The following is a 24,471-nucleotide window of genomic DNA, read 5'->3' as shown; positions in this document are numbered from 1 at the left end:
ATCACTTCTCAAAATTATTTTTGTGCTTTAATAACCACTGTTTTCATAAGATCTTTGATATTGTTAATCATATTAAAGTGACATGTTTGTGTTTAATTAAACTGAGAGAAACATCGACTAAATCTCCTGATTCCAGATCTGGATCTGTTACTGTCACACAAAACTTCAGGGCTGATTCTGTGGAGTGAACAAACTCACAGTTACTGAGCTGGTAGACAAGACCAAACTAATCCAACATGGTGTGGGTCACGTTTCATAAACGTTCTCTGTCAACTCAGGGTTTGATCTTGTGTATAGGCTATGATAAATCTTGAGTGAGTGTGTGTGCATGAAAGTGTGACATTTTACACTTAACAGCCAATCACATGAAACACAGAGAGAGTCAATCAGTAACAGCTGCCATCCAGTGGTGAGATCAGAGATCTCCAGTGTGTGGATCGAGTGGAGAACTGCAGTTTTCAGCCTCTAGAGGGCAGCAGAGAACTGCAGTATCTACTTTAAATAATGACTTAAATAATTATGTGTGTGTGTGTGTTAAAATTATAAATGAATGAATAAATAATTAAATAACAAAAGCAAATATTTATGTGCCAAACAGTTAAAACACTAGCAAACACATGCATTCAAACCTGTATGCATACATATTTTTTTCTGAAAGAAGCCTGTATGTCTACAATTTGAAATGCAAATTAGTCCATGCCGTATGTTTGTTATGCTTCTCTCTCTTTCAGTTCAACTTTAGCTCAAGAATGAGGGCGTCACTGCATTCTTGTCCTGTGAGATAACTATATTTGTGTGTGCACATGTGCACTATTGTATTTTGTTCATTTTCAGAGAAAGTTCAGATGCTTACAGCACTTACAGCACATCAGAATGAAAAGCAAGAGGATATGAGGCAAATCTTTCTGGATTGAGTCTATAGAAATGAAAAAACAAAAACAACACACAAAAAAATAGCCCACATGTAAGTTCTTATGTTAGCCTTTATTTATTTTCTTTCTTCCTTGAGTGCTGTTTTATCTTTTATCAGCTGCATCTGTAAATATCAATAAAGAAAAGAAAAATTTGAAAGGCAAATTCATGGAAGACTTCCAATATTGTTGTCTTTCTTTCTTGTTTTCTCAGATGAGTCTACGAAGCTTCCCTCTCACACTCAAGTCATCTTGTCGACGTGATTGTCTTTTTAAAAAAAATGCTGGTTGACCAAGGAAGCAATTAATCTGGTTTTAGCCACATTTTATAATTTACATATAATATAGGCTACAATATGATTAATGTGTTGGACGTGATGGATGGTAAAACACTTGATATTAATCTGTGTGCGTTGAAGTCAGGTTGACGTCACTTACGAAATGACCATAGAAATGACTCATGGAATATTAATGCGGAAGTTTTGGGATAGCCTACTTTCTGTTTTAAAAGTAGCATCTGATCCTAATTTCATAAATATTTATACGTTATATATTTTAAAACAATGTATGTGAATAATTACAGGGCACTATGATGATCACCAGGTAGGATGATTTCTGAAACGCTGTTTGGACAAAGGCGTGTAGTAGCCTATAGGTTTAAGGTTATATCCTATCCTTACAGACAGCACTGAAGCGCTGGTGTTTGCTTTCGCTTTTGGTCTGGTTTGTCTGCTTTGGCCATCGACTGTTTTGTTTAAACAAACCTTTACCGGTGACCGCATTGAACGTCATGAATACATTAACATGGCTTGGTTTATAAAGAGGTGTATCTGCAGTAAAGCTACTAACATTTAAATTGAGTAAATTAGCATTAGTGTTAGCATTTTGTATTAGCCTACCGTTCTCAGTGCATGTGCAGTTAGTTTTAATATATATATTTTTGATTTGCCTAGCATTACAGTGCATTTCAGGTTTTCCAAAAAGGTAAGATGGGTGAAGAGCCAACTTAAGATCAACTGCTAAACTGCAACAATTTATAGATTTTAACCTGTACATGATGATGATGCAACATCCAATATATTATTAAGGGAATAATTAGAATATTTGCTAAATTAGTTGTAATTTTATGGATTTTAACAGTTTAGTTGAATAATGATGGTCAAATGGCAGAATGCATTCAAAGAGAGATTCATCTGAAGCACACTATATGAGTTAGGTTATAGGCATATGTTTTATATTTTTTTAATGAAAATAATTATCAATAATAGCAACAGACTATGAATGTTTCCATTTAGTTGGCCTATACATAGGTGAAGATGATTAATGAAAAAGTTAAATATAAATAATAACTACATGGATTATAATAAGTATTGATTAAAATAATAACTACATGGATTATAATAAGTATTGATTAAATTCACCATGGAACCAAAATTGACAGTTCTTATTTTTGTATGTAATATTACAGTATTTATTATAAATGAATCATCCATGCACATCATTATTTTAAAATGCATGTTTCCTTGTGTGAGGGCAGAACAAACTGTCACTCACATAAGTTCGACCAATAGCAAACCACAACCACCCACAATCAATTCCCTATGGACAAAATCCTACTAAATCATTTTTATTTTTATTCGAGAAGCCATTTCACTATATACATATATACGTCACAATAAGAAAGAAAAGATTGTCGCAACTTCCGTTTCATGCCAACTTTAAATGAAGACATTCTGCCCCAGTTGTGATGGGGAATCTTACATAACAGTTCACTTCAAAATAAAAACAATATATATATATATATATATATATATATATATATATATATATATATATATATTTTTTTTTTTTTTTTTTTTTTTACAAAATCTACATGAAAAACTGTCCACAAACAGTCAAATTCACAGATCACTGTTACCCAATGACCCAATAACTGTTCAGATAGAATAAATCTTACAAATATTGATGTTCTGATTAATAAGAGCAAAACCATTCAATGATTGTGTTGAGATGAAATTTAGTGCCTTCTATTTTGTGTCTTGCACGGTTTTCATTCATTTGGGTGCGTGAGCTTTCTATGAATGTTTAAAAGTTGCTAGCAAAATGCTCTTCTGGTTGAGGTTAAGTAAATCGTTTTTTTGTGTGTGTTTCTGCAGTTTCAGCTTCATCTGTGTGTTTGCAGTGCTGATAAATAAAGGTGAGGATGAAACAAACACTTAAACTGCATAAATGGTAGACTGTGTGTTTCCAGTAATGTTTGTGTGATTTCAGTGTCTCTGCAGGAAACAGTAGAGGCTGTTATTGGTGGTTCTGTTCTCCTGCCGTGTTCTTCCACTAAAGTTTTTAAACTTAAAGACATTAATGTACACTGGAGACACAATGGCAGCAAGATTGTGTGTGATATAATTGGAGGCCGTCATTCAGAGACACAGGACCCAGACTACAAGAACAGAGCTGAAACATTCCCTGATGAGTATGAGAGAGGAAACTTCTCCATCAAACTCAACAGTCTCACTTACACTGATGCAGGAGAGTTCAGCTGCCTCATCTCACACTCATCTGAACATAGGATTATACAGCTGATCATCAATGGTGTGTGAATCTTGTTTATTAATATATGATTAAAAAGTTGATGTTCACTAGTGATTCTCCAGTCTGAATGCTGCTGTATATAAATTATAGCCGGATCTGTTGTCTTTATTACAGTGCGGTAATGTTGTTTTTCTTCACTTTTGTTGTTGCAGAATCATCAGAAAGAGAAGAAACAGGTTCAGATGAGGTGACATCATCGCCTTTGCTCTGGGTTTACATTGTATTACCTGTAGTGTTAATAGTGCTTATAGCTGGTTTAATCACATTTCTCTTGAGAAAAAGAATCCACGCTGCCTTATCCTCTTCTGAACAACAACCAACAGAGACAGAAATGACAAGTCAGGTCTAAAAGCTTTTCTGATGTTTTGCTCAAGATAATAATGAACGAGACTGTCAGTGTATTTCTGCCTGAACAATTCTGCACCAAGTGTTCTTTCATCATGTAGTGTTTGCCAGTATTTTTTTTTACTTTTTAACTATACACATGAACATGTACATTTCCATGTAACAGAAAGCAAGAACAAAACAAAACAAAAAGCCTCTCAGTATTTTACATTGATTTTATATACCTCCTCTTTTCTTAGTCTTTTATTAACACCTTTCCAAGTCCACCACATTTTAAGAACAATCTGAAAGGTCCCCAAACTCCATCAAAAACTGTATATTTGTCCCTTAAAATATAAGTCATCTTTTCCATTGACATATTTGTTACCATTTCTTTTAGCCAACGTCCTACTTGGTGCTCAAATATTTTTCCAATTTAAAGAAATAAGCCATTTTGTTTGAATAATGCATATTTATACTCTTTCTTTTTTAACTTGATCTCCTTAGGAAACAAATGTAATAGAAAAAGTAAAGGTGACAATGGAATGTTAACATCAAGAATCTTCTCTGTCATTTCTTTCACACCTTTGTCATTTCTGACTTCTTCGCACTGCCATGCAATGATTGTTTGCCAGTATTAAATGGATTTTGTACTCTTTATGTATTATTTTATGTTTGATAAAAATTTATTTTACTAAATCTGATTCATTGATTCCTGTTATCACATATATTACGTTCATTCACAGTCTAGGGATAGGAAGGAGCAATAAAGAACATTGTGGGGAAAGGAGGAACAACACACAACAACATTGTTGATACAAAATAAAATGAAATTTATTAACACACAGAAGCAGACAGAACTTCAGGAGGGGAATCTATTTAAACTAACAAAATAATTTTTTTTTTTTTTTTCACTAAAAGTAAACATCTGGAAAAGTAAACATTTTTCATTTTCTCAAATGAGAAGAATGTTGCCATCAGAAATATCAGATAATGTTTTTTTCAAATTCAACATTCAACATATCACATAATTTAATTTCTTTCTTTCTGTGTACATACAGTGTGCACAAGATAAATGGTTGAGATCTGGCGTCAGAAGAACACAACTACACTAAACACACTCCACAAATGAGTACATGGAGTCTTTGTCTTTAACCTTTAACACATTTGAATCATGTGCACGACTCCAGCAGATTGTTCATTTACATGTTTTACGACACCAGTTTAAAGAGGCTACATGCGATTTTCTGAAATTTAAACTCGCGACTGACACCTGTGGCCAAAAAACGGAACTGCTCTTCCTTTCTGCTCGCTCTCGTACGTGCACACTTCACAAGTCATCCGCTGCAAAGAAGTCAACATTATGTTTACAGAGGTAAGAACAGTCAAATACATATATTGTTTGAGAAACTAAGTTTGTTTGCTAACTAGCGGTGGTGGCAGAGTGATCTGAAACGTTTAACATGAACGCGCTTGACGTCACATCCGCAGACAGCGCGCAAAAAATCCGACCCGACAGAAAATAGGAAAAATAGGATACAGGCTTATAGGTGCACCCACTGTGAGCTGACAAGGTGTCAGTATGCTCATCAGGAGATGTTTGAGTCATAAATGGTCAAATAAAAAGGCTATTGTTACGTTTATTTTGGGGAAAAAGTTGCATGTAGCCTCTTTAACCTTGTTTATTACATGGCTTGGTTGAATTCCAATATAGAATGCGGTCATATTTCTTGATAACAGACCGCTGCGAAGTATAACACAACGTTGCCATGAAAAACAGAGCGTTGCTATGGACGCAGGATTCTAACCGCAGAGACGGAACAGACTATTTTCTTTAGCAGAAGCAATACAATCGTTTTTAAATCAATATTTTATGTCAAATTATTTATTTATTTGGTATGTAGCCATGTAATAAGCGGGATAATGTAGAGCGAGGCGGTTGTTATAGCGAATACAACCCCTTCAGGCTAATAAGCGGGATAATCTAGAGCGAGGCGGTTGTTATAGCGAATACAACCCCTTCAGGCTGATTCGGGGTTGTATTCGCTATAACAACCGCCTCGCTCTACATTATCCCTTACTTAATAAATATCAATATACAGTCTTTAAGACTTTTATGCATTTTTACTTATTAATCACATTTGAAAAGCTTTTTGAGACCAGTTACTATTGACGTGCTACAGCAGTTCTCTTATGAGAGTACTCTCGTGTTGCGTAAGCTAGCTTATGCTACGGGAAAATCCCTTTTCTCGAGAATACTGAAGCCAAAATATTATCCTTAATTTTTGCATTAATTTAAAACGCATTGCTGCACAAGCAGACCTAGGCGAGGCAGCTCACGCGCCTATTGGTTGCTCTGCAGCAACTGCTGCAACCTATCGAGGGACTGCTCGTGACGTAAGCACCAATGAGGGCGTGGGCGCCCGTGCACGTCACGTCCCGCCAGAATGGGCGTGGCTATGTCTTTATAAGCTGAGTCCAGATAGGTTGTTCTTTGATTTTCATCTCTTCAGCGAAGTGTACACATCACATCGCTGCTCTCTGGAAGAAGCCTGCGCCGTCGACGAGCCTTTTCAGCGGGACGAGCCATCTGCTTCGCAGACCAGAAGCCGGCCATCTTCTCGCCACTTCAGCCGCCGTTCCTGCTGCGCTATCCGGTGCCCATATCCTTTCCTACTATTGTATTGCATTGAGTGTGTTCGCCCCGCGACACACGTCTTCCTAAAAGAGCTGAGGCGTTGTTGCAAATGCCTCATTTTTCCAAGTGCGGCTCTTGCCGAGCCACCCTCAGCGACGGGGACCGCCACATCCTGTGCGTTCCCTGCCTGGGATGGAACCATGCGGACCACGCGCTTTCCAAGGGCGGCTGCCCGGAATGCGAGGACATGGCTATGTCGACCCTGCGGGCTCGACTAGCCTCCTTCGACGTGGACCCCGCCCCTCCGCTTCTCTCGTCTGGGCCGCGCCGTAAAAAGTGCCATTCACAGAGAACGCCAGAGGTCATCCCTGTGAGCGATAGCATGCCGGCTAACTCCCCGTGTGCATTGCTCCCTGAGTCCCCCACCTCGTTCACGGCCGGCCAGTGCCCTACCGCCCCCGCCGTGCATCACGAGTCTGACGGGGACAACGCGGAAGAGGACAGCTGCTCTCTTCTCACTTAGGAGAGTGAAGGATGGTCGGGCTCCAATCCGGACCCCGCCCTTTCTCTGCAAGAGTCGAGCGGTGTGCGGGCTAGCTTCGACGCTGAACTTCTCCGCCTCCTCACCAAGGCCGTGGAGGACCTTGGCCTCGATTGGTCTCTGCCTGAGGAACCCGCGCCCAGCAGGCTTGATGGCTGTTTTCTGCTCGGGCGACGCTCGACGCCTCACACAAGGCCCGCTCCCTTCCTGCTGGAACTCCACGAGAAACTATCTAAAAGCTGGAGGGCGGCATTTTCTGCCAGGCTGTGGCCATCTGTCTCTTCGACGCTCTCTAACGTTGACGGCGCGAAAGACAAGGCCATCGGGAGAAATATGGCGTCTCTCACCGTCACCGAGAGACACTTGTGGTTAACCTTGTCCGACATGAAAGAGTCCGACAGAGCCACTCTCCTGTGCACTTTCCTGCGCCTGTGTCTCCATCCGATCTCTTCGGCCTGGCAGTCAAAGGCTTCGCGGAGCGTTATTCAGAAGTGCAGAAAATGCCGCAAGCCATTCCAAGACGCTCTAGTTCCGCGACAGGTCGCTCAAAAAAGCAGCCGCCTAACCAGAACACAGCGCCACCGCCGCCTCCGCCGCCAGCTTCACAGCGCCGTCAGCCGAGAGAGTCTCAGCAGCGCTCGCGCTCTTCAAGCCTCCACAGGCCGCCTCCCCCCCCGGGGACCCAGGCCCAAAATAGCGCTGAAACCTGAGCCCTCAAAGTCTTCCTGACCACACTGAGAAGACGAAGATGGTCGAGTCCCGCCGCGGCCAGACCGCCATCAAAGACAGCACGTTTCGCTCTCTCAGTTCCCTCAATAGAGGCGACTGGAGAAGTGTATTTTACAGCCAACGAGCCCGTTACACAACCTGCTCGCCTGTACCCAAAGGCCGTTTTCAAGGCCACCCAGATAAATCTCAAAAAGAGCATTATATCTGTCTGGCTGGCTCACGCTGAATGTGTTATAAATGTAGGAAATGTGCCCACTTCCCAGTGCTCACCCCTGCACATAAGCACGGCCCATTCAGTGTTACACACTCATTCACGGCCCACATCAATAAAAATGTGCCCACTGTACAGTGCTCACTCCTACTCACAAACACTGGTCGCTCTGTGACACACACTCACTCAGAGCCCCCATCAATAAACACAAAATGTGTTCTGTGTGTAGAGAGCGCGCGCCCACTAGCAAATACTGCATGCTATGCGCCACACACACACAGCGACCAGAGCCCAGATACCATTCTCCCTCTAGCTTTAAGTATGAAAGCATGGGAAATGATCCCGGGCGTGTCAGAATGGGTGCTGAACACTATAAAGCGAGGCTATTCGCTGCAGTTCGCTCGCAGACCCCCACGCTCTCGAGCCAGGGTCGAAACTACGGTGAAAGACGAAGTAGCACATCTACTTCGTGCCGAGATAGCAAAACTGCTGAAAAAAGGGTGTATGAGCCATATTCATTTTGTATTTTATGTAATTTTGTCCTGTGCCACCAGGTGGCTTTATGTGCTTTGTTGGCTCAGCTGATCTCGGATCAGCCCGGGTAGGCCATTTAACTTAGAGGAAACCCAGACACAGGTGTTGCTGATTTGATTGGTAAGCAAACAGTTTTTCGACTGTGCCTTTGTGCCTTGCCTTTGTGGTGAACAATACGGTTTGTTGTTTTTGTTACATGTATTATGAGTTAAGATATTGCCGCTGTATGATATATGGAGGAAAATAAACTTGCTAGATAATACTTAACATTACTGAATTTTCCGTTTGTTTTGTGTGAGGTGTACGGGCACACGTCTAAAATTAATCAGCTGTATTAGCAACCAGTACTAGACTTCGTTTAGTCAGTACAAAGGGGCTATAGAAACCGTCCCTCTGATGCAGAGCCAGTCAGGTTTCTACAGCAGGTATTTCCTCGTCCCCAAAAAGGATGGCGGTCTCAGACCCATCCTAGATCTCAGGCAATTGAACAAAGCCCTCATGCAGAGATCGTTCAAAATGCTCACGACCAGACAAATCCTCGCGCAAATTCGCCCGAGGGACTGGTTTATCTCAGTGGATCTGAAGGATGCCTATTTTCAGATTCAAATAACGCTCCATCACAGGCCTTTCTTGCGATTCGCCTTCGAGGGCCAGAGCTATCAGTACACCATCCTGCCGTTCGGTCTATCTTTAGCACCTCGTACATTCACGAAGTGCATGGACGCGGCGCTCACTCCCCTAAGACAACAGGGGATGCGAATACTGAATTATTTGGACGACTGGCTAATTCTAATTGGTGGCCGCACTAAAGGGCTAGCCACGTCGAAACAGAGCCTCTCCATGTGGATAGTTGACGCTATTGCTCTGGCTTATGAGTCTAAGGGCCTTCAATGTCCTCTGGGCATCAGAGCCCATTCCACCAGAGGCATGGCCTCTTCATGGGCCTGGTCCAGTGGAGTTTCACTCCAGGATATTTGTATGGCGGCAGGCTGGGCCTCTCCGTCTACATTTATGAGGTTTTACAACCTGGAAGTTCCTGCCTTACAGGCTAAGCTGTTGTCAGTCTAAACGTAATATCCACTGCTCTGCTCGATTCAGCGCAGCGTAGACTGTATATTATAAGCGTGCTGCCAGCACGGGACTAAAACCGACAGATCAGGCTGACTTAGGTCCTTCCTGACTGTAATTCTATACTTACATCTGTCCCGTCGGCTCAGATGTCCCACCTGATTGACAAAAATGTATTAAATCATTCTATCATGCAGTTCAGGCTGACTGATGTCGATCCTGATTGTTATACTGTGCTAAGCACCCATTCCATTATCTCAGGGATGGTTATGTTATATTCTAAGGCCCACATTCCGTTGGCCTAGATGTTACCCACTATTATGTGTACCCCGGGCACATGCCCTTGGTAATATATGCGTGGACGACACTAGCACGCACGGCGTTTTACATTGGGTTCCCGTAGCGTAAGCTAGCTTACGCAACACGAGAGTACTCTCGTAAGAGAACGCTCTCGGTTACTAACGTAACCTCGGTTCTCTCTAGATGAGGGAACGAGTGTTGCGTAACCCTGCCGTGCTTGTGCTACGTTCTGGTTTCGCTGCAGTATGAAAAACCAAAGAACAACCTATCCGCACTCAGCTTATATAGACATAGCCACGCCCATTCTGTCGGGACGTGACGTGCACGGGTGCCCACGCCCTCATTGGTGCTTACGCCACGAGCAGTCCCTCTATAGGTTGCAGCAGTTGCTGCAGAGCAACCAATAGGTGCGCGAGCTGCCTCGCCTAGGTCTGCTTGTGCAGCAATGCGTTTTAAATTAATGCAAAAATTAAGGATAATTTTTTGGCTTCAGTATTCTCGAGAAAAGGGATTTTCCTGTAGCGTAAGCTAGCTTACGCAACACTCGTTCCCTCATCTAGAGAGAACCGAGGTCACGTTAGTAACCGAGAGCGTTTTCCCGCATCACTTTAAAATAACGTTCAGTTGTAAGTCATCAATAAGTGGTTAGTTAATGATGAACTAATCATTTACAAAACATTCATAAATGATTAGCAAGTGATACACTAACATTTTATGTATGTTTAGTAAATTCTGTAAGTCATCTACAAGTGATTAGTAAATGATTAACTAATTATTTACGAAACATCACTATGCATTCATAAATGATTAATAAGTGATATGTTAATTATTTTATGCATGTTTTGTAGATTCAGTTAGAAGTCATTTACGATTGATTAGTCAATGATTAACTAATCATTTACAAAACATGAATATGCGTTTCATAAATGTTTAATAAATTGTTATTTTTTTGTATGTATGTAGCAATTAGAGGGTGCAGAAAGTGTTGTAAATGCCTTGTATACACGTACAGATAATTTGTAATAGGTAAGTAACAGTGTTCAACACAATGATGTGTAAACGCATGAATAAATCATTTACAACACTTTCTGCATCCCCTAATCTAAAGTGTAAACAATTCATCACTTGTAAATGTGTTACACATCATTCGTAGATAACATTTGTAGATCTTATGCCTTATTGATTCTTGAAGTGGTAATCTACGAATGATGTGTAACACATTTACAAGAGATGAATAGTTTACACTTTAGATTAGGGGATGCAGAAAGTGTTGTAAATGATTTATTCATGCGTTTACACATCTATAACAGGTGTTGAACACGGTAGTGTGTAGTGCAGTGTAAGTGCTGACTGTTGAGGGTATAGACAGCTGTCTTCTCTGAAACACATGGAGTCTTTAACCACTGTGCAGCTGATGTGAGCAAAACATACAAATTTTTTTTATATCATTTATTAAACATTTATGAAACGCATAAGTCATGTTTTGTAAATGATTAGTTGTATTTTGTAAATTAATTAATTGTAAATGACTTATAACTGAATCTACAAAACATACATAAAATAATGAACATATTACTTAATTTTTTAATGCATAGTCATGTTTCATAAATGATTAGTTAATCATTTACTAATCACTTGTAAATGACTTGTAACAGAATTTACAAAACATAAATAACATGTTAGCATATCACTTGCTAATCATTTATGAATGTTCTGTAAATTATTAGTTCATCTTTAACTAACCACTTATAAATGACTTACAACTGAATGTTATTATAAAGTGTTACCGCTTTGACATTTGCAGACTGACTGCAGTCTTACCATTCACAGCCATAGAAACTTTCAAGTGTGAAGGTGCTTTTCATGTTACAACACAGTTGTCTGATGCTCTGGATATTAAATGGGTTGATCTAGATATTCAGACAAAGAGTGTTTAAACCCCAGCAGACGTAGTGCAGTGCTGTTGTTTCCATTTGAGGTGTATACAACTGTGAGAACTGAGATACATGAACACATAAAGGTATTGGGGAAACACTGCACTCGGTTCATGATTAAACAACCTCAACTCTAGACAAAGGTGAGAGACTCTGTTTGTTATTGGTTGTTTAGTGACCAAACCAGTGGAATGTTTAGCACGTTTAGCACGTTTAGTGGTTTCGGTTTAGCACTTCAGTTTAACCACACGGTTTAGCCTTTGAATGTAAAAACATTTTAATAATAAGTATGATCATTTTAAAAAATAAAACTTGCATTATGTTTTTTATTTAATACTCTTTCACATAACAGATATTCACATTATATTCCACAAGACAAAATAATAATTGGATTTACACCACTGTGGACTTTGCAAGCTCTTGGTGATTTCAAAAAACAAGATATCAATACACTAATTTAAATTATATACTAAAATATAGTAAATCATTTAAACAATTTTACTGAAAAAAAAAAGTTACCAGTATACAAAAACCAATTCGTGCAAAAGTGTGCAGTGTTCATTCATGTCACAAGGCTGAAGAACATTTTTGAAAAACGTTTTTGTCATAAGGATGATATGCAAACATTAGAGAGAGAGAGAGAGAGAAAAAACCCAGATGAATAAATAATCATGAATCACTGCTTCATATTCCAGCAATTATCTCTCTGAGATCTCGAAGTACTGAAAACATTTTCTTGTCACTACATTTGAATGATTTTTGTTAAAGTAAATATTTCAGTAATACTTATAATTATAATAATTGTAATAATATTCTAAAGATTGCATGAAATCTCACCCAGATGAACATGAACATGTTTGAGTAAACGACAAAGAACAATAGATTTCCAAAGTACCACTTAGAATTAATGCACACACTGTTTTAAGTTGTAAAAAACAACAAAAACTTGCATTTTCAGCTTGTGATATAGATCAGTCATACTCGTGTGTTCATGACTTCGGCAGGTTTAGAGCTGTTTAGAGCGGCAGGTTATGTGCTGTTGATTTGGCTGGAGTGAATATTTCTCCGGATCTTGGTAAAATCCACCTCAGCATACTGAAAGAGCAAAGAGGAAGACAGTATTAGTAGATCAGCTGCAGTTGTTGCTGAATTGAAATTAATTTCATAATCTAAACAATAAGTTTGTTCGCTGTAAAAAGTGATCAGTTGACTTAACTTAAATTTTTTTTAGGAAAACCGTTGCTTTAAAATTATTAAGTAAATAAACCTCATGCTTAATCGAAAACATTAATTAATGTGGAATTGTCAAGTTCACATAACTTAATTTTTTCAATTAAGCATTCATTTTATTTACTTAATAATTTTAAGGCAATGGGTTAACTGAATTTTAAGTAAGTGAACTGAACACTTTTTACAGTGTTGAAATACAGCAAGTCAACAAGAATTCTCAATAATTATCAAGACAGAAATAAATTTGAGTTCTAATGATGGTTTGCAATATTTCACCTGTAAGTCCTCCTGATGCTGTATAACTCGCGTCTGCTGTAGATCAGTGTTGTGTTGTGATCGTTCAGACCTTCTGTTTCCAACAACAAAAACTTTTAATAGTCCTAAAAATAAAACAGCAAAATTAGATTCAATATTTACCAAATGTTGAATTATTCTTTCTTAAAATAAAACGTTGTATTTGAATACGCAAAACTGCCAAATTAATTGCTGAATAGTCAAAATAAACAAAAACAAAGAACTTTTACGCAATAACTAAATCGCCACTCACTGGAGAGGAGAATCATATTGATATTTTTTTATTTTATAAATGGCATGTTTATATTTAATATTTAAGTGTCACTCACCGATCAGCACAATGAGCAGAAGCCCATTCATCAGAGCAGATATGATGATAATAATCTGCCATTGTGTCTGATTCTGATCAATAAACTCCAGCGCTGTGTGATTGTGACACTCAGTTAGTTGAGTTGATTCTGTAATGAAAGTGTTCATAATTACAGTAACAGTCTGGAGCACAACGACTGCAGTTTTAAACATCTGAATATAATATCTAGCTTATAATATATTCATATTTGTGAGGAGCAAACAATGAAAATAAATAATTATGTTGTTCATGTGTAAAAAAAATCTGAAGTAGTGAATAAGTAAGTAAATAACTGCACTAATCATCATTATGATCAATAGAGGAGTAAATGAACTCACCGGTGAAGTGCAGTCTGGTGCTGTTGCTGAGTTTTGGAGGTGTGCGTGTGTTCATACAGTAATAAAATCCTAATTCATCAGCAGTCACATTATTAATAAACAGACAGTTTTTAAATTGTACTGAATATTTCTTTCTGAATGTTTTCTTAAAGTAAAAATCTCCTGTTGGATTTGACATTAGAATCACTGTTGGAGGATCTGGTGTTTTCAGTAAAATCCAATAAACCTCATTTTCATCAAGATCACAGTTTATGGTCACATTTGATCCCAAATCAGTGAGTTGATCTGAGACTGCAGCTCGACAACAGATTAATACATCTATAAGATAAAAAATACAATAGCATTATAATTAAGATCACTGTAAACCAATAACAAAACAATGAATGACAAAGCATATGTAAATATATTCATATAAACTCACAGAGCTGAAGCTGAATGATCTTCATGTTGTTCTTGTCTTGATTAAAACACTTCAATATGATTCTGTTTCCCTCCACACAACATTAAGATGAATCTACTGCAGCTCTGAAGAAAACACAGGAAGACAAAAACCTTCCACATCAAGCAGAGGAAGTCTAAAACTCTGACCACAACACCTAATGCTCCATCATCACTTCTCAAAATTATTTTTGTGCTTTAATAACTGTTTTCATAAGACCTTTGATATTGTTAATCATATTATAGTGACATGTTTGTGTTTAATTAAACTGAGAGAAACATCGACTAAATCTCCTGATTCCAGATCTGGATCTGTTACTGTCACACAAAACTTCAGGGTTGATTCTGTGGAGTGAACAAACTCACAGTTACTGAGCTGGTAGACAAGACCAAACTAATCCAACACGGTGATCACGTTTCATAAACGTTCTCTGTCAACTCAAGGTTTGATCTTGTGTATATGATGAATCTTGAGTGAGTGTGTGCGCATGAAAGTGTGATATTTTACACTTAACAGCCAATCACATGAAACACAGAGAGTCAATCAGTAACAGCTGCCATCCAGTGGTGAGATCAGAGATCTCCAGTGTGTGGATCGAGTGGAGAACTGCAGTTTTCAGCCTCTAGAGGACAGCAGAGAACTGCAGTATCTACTTTAAATAATGACTTAAATAATTATGTGTGTGTGTGTGTTAAAATTATAAATGAATGAATAAATAATTAAATAACAAAAGCAAATATTTATGTGCCAAACAGTTAAAACACTAGCAAACACATGCATTCAAACCTGTATGCATACATATTTTTTTCTGAAAGAAGCCTGTATGTCTACAATTTGAAATGCAAATTGGTCCATGCTGTATGTTTGTTATGCTTCTCTCTCTTTCAGTTCACCTTTAGCTCAAGAATGAGGGCGTCACTGCATTCTTGTCCTGTGAGATAACTATATTTGTGTGTGCACATGTGCACTATTGTATTTTGTTCATTTTCAGAGAAAGTTCAGATGCTTACAGCACTTACAGCACATCAGAATGAAAAGCAAGAGGATATGAGGCAAATCTTTCTGGATTGAGTCTATAGAAATGAAAAAACAAAAACAACACACAAAAAAATAGCCCACATGTAAGTTCTTATGTTAGCCTTTATTTATTTTCTTTCTTCCTTGAGTGCTGTTTTATCTTTTATCAGCTGCATCTGTAAATATCAATAAAGAAAAGAAAAATTTGAAAGGCAAATTCATGGAAGACTTCCAATATTGTTGTCTTTCTTTCTTGTTTTCTCAGATGAGTCTACGAAGCTTCCCTCTCACACTCAAGTCATCTTGTCGACGTGATTGTCTTTTTAAAAAAAATGCTGGTTGACCAAGGAAGCAATTAATCTGGTTTTAGCCACATTTTATAATTTACATATAATATAGGCTACAATATGGTTAATGTGTTGGACGTGATGGATGGTAAAACACTTGATATTAATCTGTGTGCATTGAAGTCAGGTTGACGTCACTTACGAAATGACCATAGAAATGACTCATGGAATATTAATGCGGAAGTTTTGGGATAGCCTACTTTCTGTTTAAAAGTAGCATCTGATCCTAATTTCATAAATATTTATACGTTATATATTTTAAAACAATGTATGTGAATAATTACAGGGCACTATGATGATCACCAGGTAGGATGATTTCTGAAACGCTGTTTGGACAAAGGCGTGTAGTAGCCTATAGGTTTAAGGTTATATCCTATCCTTCCAGAGACAGCACTGAAGCGCTGGTGTTTGCTTTCGCTTTTGGTCTGGTTTATCCGCTTTGGCCATCGACTGTTTTGTTTAAACAAACCTTTACCGGTGACCGCATTGAACGTCATGAATACATTAACATGGCTTGGTTTATAAAGAGGTGTATCTGCAGTAAAGCTACTAACATTTAAATTTAGTAAATTAGCATTAGTGTTAGCATTTTGTATTAGCCTACCGTTCTCAGTGCATGTGCAGTTAGTTTTAATATATATATTTTTGATTTGCCTAGCATTACAGTGCATTTCAGGTTTTCCAAAAAGGTAAGATGGGTGAAGAGCCAACTTAAGATCAACTGCTAAACTGCAACAATTTATAGATTTTAACCTGTACATGATGATGATGCAACATCCAATATATTATTAAGGGAATAATTAGAATATTTGCTAAATTAGTTGTAATTTTATGGATTTTAACAGTTTAGTTGAATAATGATGGTCAAATGGCAGAATGCATTCAAAGAGAGATTCATCTGAAGCACACTATATGAGTTAGGTTATAGGCATATGTTTTATATTTTTTTAATGAAAATAATTATCAATAATAGCAACAGACTATGAATGTTTCCATTTAGTTGGCCTATACATAGGTGAAGATGATTAATGAAAAAGTTAAATATAAATAATAACTACATGGATTATAATAAGTATTGATTAAATTCACCAGGGAACCAAAATTGACAGTTCTTATTTTTGTATGTAATATTACAGTATTTATTTATTATAAATGAATCATCCATGCACATCATTATTTTAAAATTCATGTTTCCTTGTGTGAGGGCAGAACAAACTGTCACTCACATAAGTTCGACCAATAGCAAACCACAACCACCCACAATCAATTCCCTATGGACAAAATCCTACTAAATCATTTTTTTTTTAATTCGAGAAGCCATTTCACTCATATACGTCACAATAAGAAAGAAAAGATTGTCGCAACTTCCGTTTCATGCCAACTTTAAATGAAGACATTCTGCCCCAGTTGTGATGGGGAATCTTACATAACAGTTCACTTCAAAATAAAAACAATATATATATATATATATATATAATTTATTTTTTTTTTTTTACAAAATCTACATGAAAAACTGTCCACAAACAGTCAAATTCACAGATCACTGTTACCCAATGACCCAATAACTGTTCAGATAGAATAAATCTTACAAATATTGATGTTCTGATTAATAAGAGCAAAACCATTCAATGATTGTGTTGAGATGAAATTTAGTGCCTTCTATTTTCTTGCACCTGGTTTTCATTCATTTGGGTGCGTGAGCTTTCTATGAATGTTTAAAAGTTGCTAGCAAAATGCTCTTCTGGTTGAGGTTAAGTAAATCGTTTTTTTGTGTGTGTTTCTGCAGTTTCAGCTTCATCTGTGTGTTTGCAGTGCTGATAAATAAAGGTGAGGACGAAACAAACACTTAAACTGCATAAATGGTAGACTGTGTGTTTCCAGTAATGTTTGTGTTGTTTCAGTGTCTCTGCAGGAAACAGTAGAGGCTGTTATTGGCGGTTCTGTTCTCCTGCCGTGTTCTTCCACTAAAGTTTTTAAACTTCAAGACATTAATGTACACTGGAGACACAATGGCAGCAAGATTGTGTGTGATATAATTGGAGGCCGTCATTCAGAGACACAGGACCCAGACTACAAGAACAGAGCTGAAACATTCCCTGATGAGTATGAGAGAGGAAACTTCTCCATCAAACTCAACAGTCTCACTTACACTGATGCAGGAGAGTTCAGCTGCCTCATCTCACACTCATCTGAACATAGGATTATACAGCTGATCATCAATGGTGTGTGAATCTTGTTTATTAATATATGATTAAAAAGTTGATGTTCACTAGTGATTCTCCAGTCTGAATGCTGCTGTATATAAATTATAGCCGGATCTGTTGTCTTTATTACAGTGCGGTAATGTTGTTTTTCTTCACTTTTGTTGTTGCAGAATCATCAGAAAGAGAAGAAACAGGTTCAGATGAGGTGACATCATCGCCTTTGCTCTGGGTTTACATTGTATTACCTGTAGTGTTAATAGTGCTTATAGCTGGTTTAATCACATTTCTCTTGAGAAAAAGAATCCACGCTGCCTTATCCTCTTCTGAACAACAACCAACAGAGACAGAAATGACAAGTCAGGTCTAAAAGCTTTTCTGATGTTTTGCTCAAGATAATAATGAACGAGACTGTCAGTGTATTTCTGCCTGAACAATTCTGCACCAAGTGTTCTTTCATCATGTAGTGTTTGCCAGTATTTTTTTTTACTTTTTAACTATACACATGAACATGTACATTTCCATGTAACAGAAAGCAAGAACAAAACAAAACAAAAAGCCTCTCAGTATTTTACATTGATTTTATATACCTCCTCTTTTCTTAGTCTTTTATTAACACCTTTCCAAGTCCACCACATTTTAAGAACAATCTGAAAGGTCCCCAAACTCCATCAAAAACTGTATATTTGTCCCTTAAAATATAAGTCATCTTTTCCATTGACATATTTGTTACCATTTCTTTTAGCCAACGTCCTACTTGGTGCTCAAATATTTTTCCAATTTAAAGAAATAAGCCATTTTGTTTGAATAATGCATATTTATACTCTTTCTTTTTTAACTTGATCTCCTTAGGAAACAAATGTAATAGAAAAAGTAAAGGTGACAATGGAATGTTAACATCAAGAATCTTCTCTGTCATTTCTTTCACACCTTTGTCATTTCTGACTTCTTCGCACTGCCATGCAATGATTGTTTGCCAGTATTAAATGGATTTTGTACTCTTTATGTATTATTTTATGTTTGATAAAAATTTATTTTACTAAATCTGATTCATTGATTCCTGTTATCACATATATTACGTTCATTCACAGTCTAGGGATAGGAAGGAGCAATAAAGAACATTGTGGGGAAAGGAGGAACAACACACAACAACATTGTTGATACAAAATAAAATGAAATTTATTAACACACAGAAGCAGACAGAACTTCAGGAGGGGAATCTATTTAAACTAACAAAAGAATTTTTTTTTTTTTTTTCACTAAAAGTAAACATCTGGAAAAGTAAACATTTTTCATTTTCTCAAATGAGAAGAATGTTGCCATCAGAAATATCAGATAATGTTTTTTTCAAATTCAACATTCAACATATCACATAATTTAATTTCTTTCTTTCTGTGTACATACAGTGTGCACAAGATAAATGGTTGAGATCTGGCGTCAGAAGAACACAACTACACTAAACACACTCCACAAATGAGTACATGGAGTCTTTGTCTTTAACCTTTAACACATTTGAATCATGTGCACGACTCCAGCAGATTGTTCATTTACATGTTTTACGACACCAGTTTAAAGAGGCTACATGCGATTTTCTGAAATTTAAACTCGCGACTGACACCTGTGGCCAAAAAACGGAACTGCTCTTCCTTTCTGCTCGCTCTCGTACGTGCACACTTCACAAGTCATCCGCTGCAAAGAAGTCAACATTATGTTTACAGAGGTAAGAACAGTCAAATACATATATTGTTTGAGAAACTAAGTTTGTTTGCTAACTAGCGGTGGTGGCAGAGTGATCTGAAACGTTTAACATGAACGCGCTTGACGTCACATCCGCAGACAGCGCGCAAAAAATCCGACCCGACAGAAAATAGGAAAAATAGGATACAGGCTTATAGGTGCACCCACTGTGAGCTGACAAGGTGTCAGTATGCTCATCAGGAGATGTTTGAGTCATAAATGGTCAAATAAAAAGGCTATTGTTACGTTTATTTTGGGGAAAAAGTTGCATGTAGCCTCTTTAACCTTGTTTATTACATGGCTTGGTTGAATTCCAATATAGAATGCGGTCATATTTCTTGATAACAGACCGCTGCGAAGTATAACACAACGTTGCCATGAAAAACAGAGCGTTGCTATGGACGCAGGATTCTAACCGCAGAGACGGAACAGACTATTTTCTTTAGCAGAAGCAATACAATCGTTTTTAAATCAATATTTTATGTCAAATTATTTATTTATTTGGTATGTAGCCATGTAATAAGCGGGATAATGTAGAGCGAGGCGGTTGTTATAGCGAATACAACCCCTTCAGGCTAATAAGCGGGATAATCTAGAGCGAGGCGGTTGTTATAGCGAATACAACCCCTTCAGGCTGATTCGGGGTTGTATTCGCTATAACAACCGCCTCGCTCTACATTATCCCTTACTTAATAAATATCAATATACAGTCTTTAAGACTTTTATGCATTTTTACTTATTAATCACATTTGAAAAGCTTTTTGAGACCAGTTACTATTGACGTGCTACAGCAGTTCTCTTATGAGAGTACTCTCGTGTTGCGTAAGCTAGCTTATGCTACGGGAAAATCCCTTTTCTCGAGAATACTGAAGCCAAAATATTATCCTTAATTTTTGCATTAATTTAAAACGCATTGCTGCACAAGCAGACCTAGGCGAGGCAGCTCACGCGCCTATTGGTTGCTCTGCAGCAACTGCTGCAACCTATCGAGGGACTGCTCGTGACGTAAGCACCAATGAGGGCGTGGGCGCCCGTGCACGTCACGTCCCGCCAGAATGGGCGTGGCTATGTCTTTATAAGCTGAGTCCAGATAGGTTGTTCTTTGATTTTCATCTCTTCAGCGAAGTGTACACATCACATCGCTGCTCTCTGGAAGAAGCCTGCGCCGTCGACGAGCCTTTTCAGCGGGACGAGCCATCTGCTTCGCAGACCAGAAGCCGGCCATCTTCTCGCCACTTCAGCCGCCGTTCCTGCTGCGCTATCCGGTGCCCATATCCTTTCCTACTATTGTATTGCATTGAGTGTGTTCGCCCCGCGACACACGTCTTCCTAAAAGAGCTGAGGCGTTGTTGCAAATGCCTCATTTTTCCAAGTGCGGCTCTTGCCGAGCCACCCTCAGCGACGGGGACCGCCACATCCTGTGCGTTCCCTGCCTGGGATGGAACCATGCGGACCACGCGCTTTCCAAGGGCGGCTGCCCGGAATGCGAGGACATGGCTATGTCGACCCTGCGGGCTCGACTAGCCTCCTTCGACGTGGACCCCGCCCCTCCGCTTCTCTCGTCTGGGCCGCGCCGTAAAAAGTGCCATTCACAGAGAACGCCAGAGGTCATCCCTGTGAGCGATAGCATGCCGGCTAACTCCCCGTGTGCATTGCTCCCTGAGTCCCCCACCTCGTTCACGGCCGGCCAGTGCCCTACCGCCCCCGCCGTGCATCACGAGTCTGACGGGGACAACGCGGAAGAGGACAGCTGCTCTCTTCTCACTTAGGAGAGTGAAGGATGGTCGGGCTCCAATCCGGACCCCGCCCTTTCTCTGCAAGAGTCGAGCGGTGTGCGGGCTAGCTTCGACGCTGAACTTCTCCGCCTCCTCACCAAGGCCGTGGAGGACCTTGGCCTCGATTGGTCTCTGCCTGAGGAACCCGCGCCCAGCAGGCTTGATGGCTGTTTTCTGCTCGGGCGACGCTCGACGCCTCACACAAGGCCCGCTCCCTTCCTGCTGGAACTCCACGAGAAACTATCTAAAAGCTGGAGGGCGGCATTTTCTGCCAGGCTGTGGCCATCTGTCTCTTCGACGCTCTCTAACGTTGACGGCGCGAAAGACAAGGCCATCGGGAGAAATATGGCGTCTCTCACCGTCACCGAGAGACACTTGTGGTTAACCTTGTCCGACATGAAAGAGTCCGACAGAGCCACTCTCCTGTGCACTTTCCTGCGCCTGTGTCTCCATCCGATCTCTTCGGCCTGGCAGTCAAAGGCTTCGCGGAGCGTTATTCAGAAGTGCAGAAAATGCCGCAAGCCATTCCAAGACGCTCTAGTTCCGCGACAGGTCGCTCAAAAAAGCAGCCGCCTAACCAGAACACAGCGCCACCGCCGCCTCCGCCGCCAGCTTCACAGCGCCGTCAGCCGAGAGAGTCTCAGCAGCGCTCGCGCTCTTCAAGCCTCCACAGGCCGCCTCCCCCCCCGGGGACCCAGGCCCAAAATAGCGCTGAAACCTGAGCCCTCAAAGTCTTCCTGACCACACTGAGAAGACGAAGATGGTCGAGTCCCGCCGCGGCCAGACCGCCATCAAAGACAGCACGTTTCGCTCTCTCAGTTCCCTCAATAGAGGCGACTGGAGAAGTGTATTTTACAGCCAACGAGCCCGTTACACAACCTGCTCGCCTGTACCCAAAGGCCGTTTTCAAGGCCACCCAGATAAATCTCAAAAAGAGCATTATATCTGTCTGGCTGGCTCACGCTGAATGTGTTATAAATGTAGGAAATGTGCCCACTTCCCAGTGCTCACCCCTGCACATAAGCACGGCCCATTCAGTGTTACACACTCATTCACGGCCCACATCAATAAAAATGTGCCCACTGTACAGTGCTCACTCCTACTCACAAACACTGGTCGCTCTGTGACACACACTCACTCAGAGCCCCCATCAATAAACACAAAATGTGTTCTGTGTGTAGAGAGCGCGCGCCCACTAGCAAATACTGCATGCTATGCGCCACACACACACAGCGACCAGAGCCCAGATACCATTCTCCCTCTAGCTTTAAGTATGAAAGCATGGGAAATGATCCCGGGCGTGTCAGAATGGGTGCTGAACACTATAAAGCGAGGCTATTCGCTGCAGTTCGCTCGCAGACCCCCACGCTCTCGAGCCAGGGTCGAAACTACGGTGAAAGACGAAGTAGCACATCTACTTCGTGCCGAGATAGCAAAACTGCTGAAAAAAGGGTGTATGAGCCATATTCATTTTGTATTTTATGTAATTTTGTCCTGTGCCACCAGGTGGCTTTATGTGCTTTGTTGGCTCAGCTGATCTCGGATCAGCCCGGGTAGGCCATTTAACTTAGAGGAAACCCAGACACAGGTGTTGCTGATTTGATTGGTAAGCAAACAGTTTTTCGACTGTGCCTTTGTGCCTTGCCTTTGTGGTGAACAATACGGTTTGTTGTTTTTGTTACATGTATTATGAGTTAAGATATTGCCGCTGTATGATATATGGAGGAAAATAAACTTGCTAGATAATACTTAACATTACTGAATTTTCCGTTTGTTTTGTGTGAGGTGTACGGGCACACGTCTAAAATTAATCAGCTGTATTAGCAACCAGTACTAGACTTCGTTTAGTCAGTACAAAGGGGCTATAGAAACCGTCCCTCTGATGCAGAGCCAGTCAGGTTTCTACAGCAGGTATTTCCTCGTCCCCAAAAAGGATGGCGGTCTCAGACCCATCCTAGATCTCAGGCAATTGAACAAAGCCCTCATGCAGAGATCGTTCAAAATGCTCACGACCAGACAAATCCTCGCGCAAATTCGCCCGAGGGACTGGTTTATCTCAGTGGATCTGAAGGATGCCTATTTTCAGATTCAAATAACGCTCCATCACAGGCCTTTCTTGCGATTCGCCTTCGAGGGCCAGAGCTATCAGTACACCATCCTGCCGTTCGGTCTATCTTTAGCACCTCGTACATTCACGAAGTGCATGGACGCGGCGCTCACTCCCCTAAGACAACAGGGGATGCGAATACTGAATTATTTGGACGACTGGCTAATTCTAATTGGTGGCCGCACTAAAGGGCTAGCCACGTCGAAACAGAGCCTCTCCATGTGGATAGTTGACGCTATTGCTCTGGCTTATGAGTCTAAGGGCCTTCAATGTCCTCTGGGCATCAGAGCCCATTCCACCAGAGGCATGGCCTCTTCATGGGCCTGGTCCAGTGGAGTTTCACTCCAGGATATTTGTATGGCGGCAGGCTGGGCCTCTCCGTCTACATTTATGAGGTTTTACAACCTGGAAGTTCCTGCCTTACAGGCTAAGCTGTTGTCAGTCTAAACGTAATATCCACTGCTCTGCTCGATTCAGCGCAGCGTAGACTGTATATTATAAGCGTGCTGCCAGCACGGGACTAAAACCGACAGATCAGGCTGACTTAGGTCCTTCCTGACTGTAATTCTATACTTACATCTGTCCCGTCGGCTCAGATGTCCCACCTGATTGACAAAAATGTATTAAATCATTCTATCATGCAGTTCAGGCTGACTGATGTCGATCCTGATTGTTATACTGTGCTAAGCACCCATTCCATTATCTCAGGGATGGTTATGTTATATTCTAAGGCCCACATTCCGTTGGCCTAGATGTTACCCACTATTATGTGTACCCCGGGCACATGCCCTTGGTAATATATGCGTGGACGACACTAGCACGCACGGCGTTTTACATTGGGTTCCCGTAGCGTAA

General features: G+C 40.0%; 2 protein-coding genes across 2 annotated transcripts; both read left to right on the top strand.

Moving 5' to 3' along the window:
- Positions 1–1,381: 1,381 nt before the first annotated feature.
- On the top strand, positions 1,382–4,526 carry LOC311085229 (myelin-oligodendrocyte glycoprotein-like). The gene is made up of 4 exons (XM_084117664.1): positions 1,382–1,514; positions 3,068–3,108; positions 3,183–3,503; positions 3,656–4,526. The coding sequence occupies exons 1-4, from the start codon at positions 1,501–1,503 to the stop codon at positions 3,850–3,852; spliced, it is 573 nt and encodes a 190-aa protein (XP_083973790.1). The 5' UTR covers positions 1,382–1,500; the 3' UTR covers positions 3,853–4,526.
- Positions 4,527–15,954: 11,428 nt separating this feature from the next.
- LOC311084572 (myelin-oligodendrocyte glycoprotein-like) lies at positions 15,955–19,041 on the top strand. The gene is made up of 4 exons (XM_084116711.1): positions 15,955–16,102; positions 17,583–17,623; positions 17,698–18,018; positions 18,171–19,041. Exons 1-4 carry the CDS (start codon positions 16,089–16,091, stop codon positions 18,365–18,367), a joined length of 573 nt encoding a protein of 190 aa, XP_083972837.1. The 5' UTR covers positions 15,955–16,088; the 3' UTR covers positions 18,368–19,041.
- Positions 19,042–24,471: the final 5,430 nt, after the last annotated feature.

Source organism: Abramis brama (genome assembly GCF_963993115.1).
Source record: "Abramis brama genome assembly, chromosome: 6".
NCBI classification, from domain to species: Eukaryota; Metazoa; Chordata; class Actinopteri; order Cypriniformes; family Leuciscidae; genus Abramis; species Abramis brama.
The sequence above is the reverse complement of the archived record's forward strand: the minus strand, read 5'-3'. Positions and strand labels throughout refer to the sequence as shown.

Excerpts from the sequence above, each read along its gene's own strand:
- LOC311085229 (XM_084117664.1), top strand. Across the intron at positions 3,109-3,182 it reads TGCAGTGCTGATAAATAAAG|TGTCTCTGCAGGAAACAGTA; the intron begins GTGAGGATGAAA and ends GTGTGATTTCAG. Across the intron at positions 3,504-3,655 it reads TATACAGCTGATCATCAATG|AATCATCAGAAAGAGAAGAA; the intron begins GTGTGTGAATCT and ends TTGTTGTTGCAG.
- LOC311084572 (XM_084116711.1), top strand. Across the intron at positions 17,624-17,697 it reads TGCAGTGCTGATAAATAAAG|TGTCTCTGCAGGAAACAGTA; the intron begins GTGAGGACGAAA and ends GTGTTGTTTCAG. Across the intron at positions 18,019-18,170 it reads TATACAGCTGATCATCAATG|AATCATCAGAAAGAGAAGAA; the intron begins GTGTGTGAATCT and ends TTGTTGTTGCAG.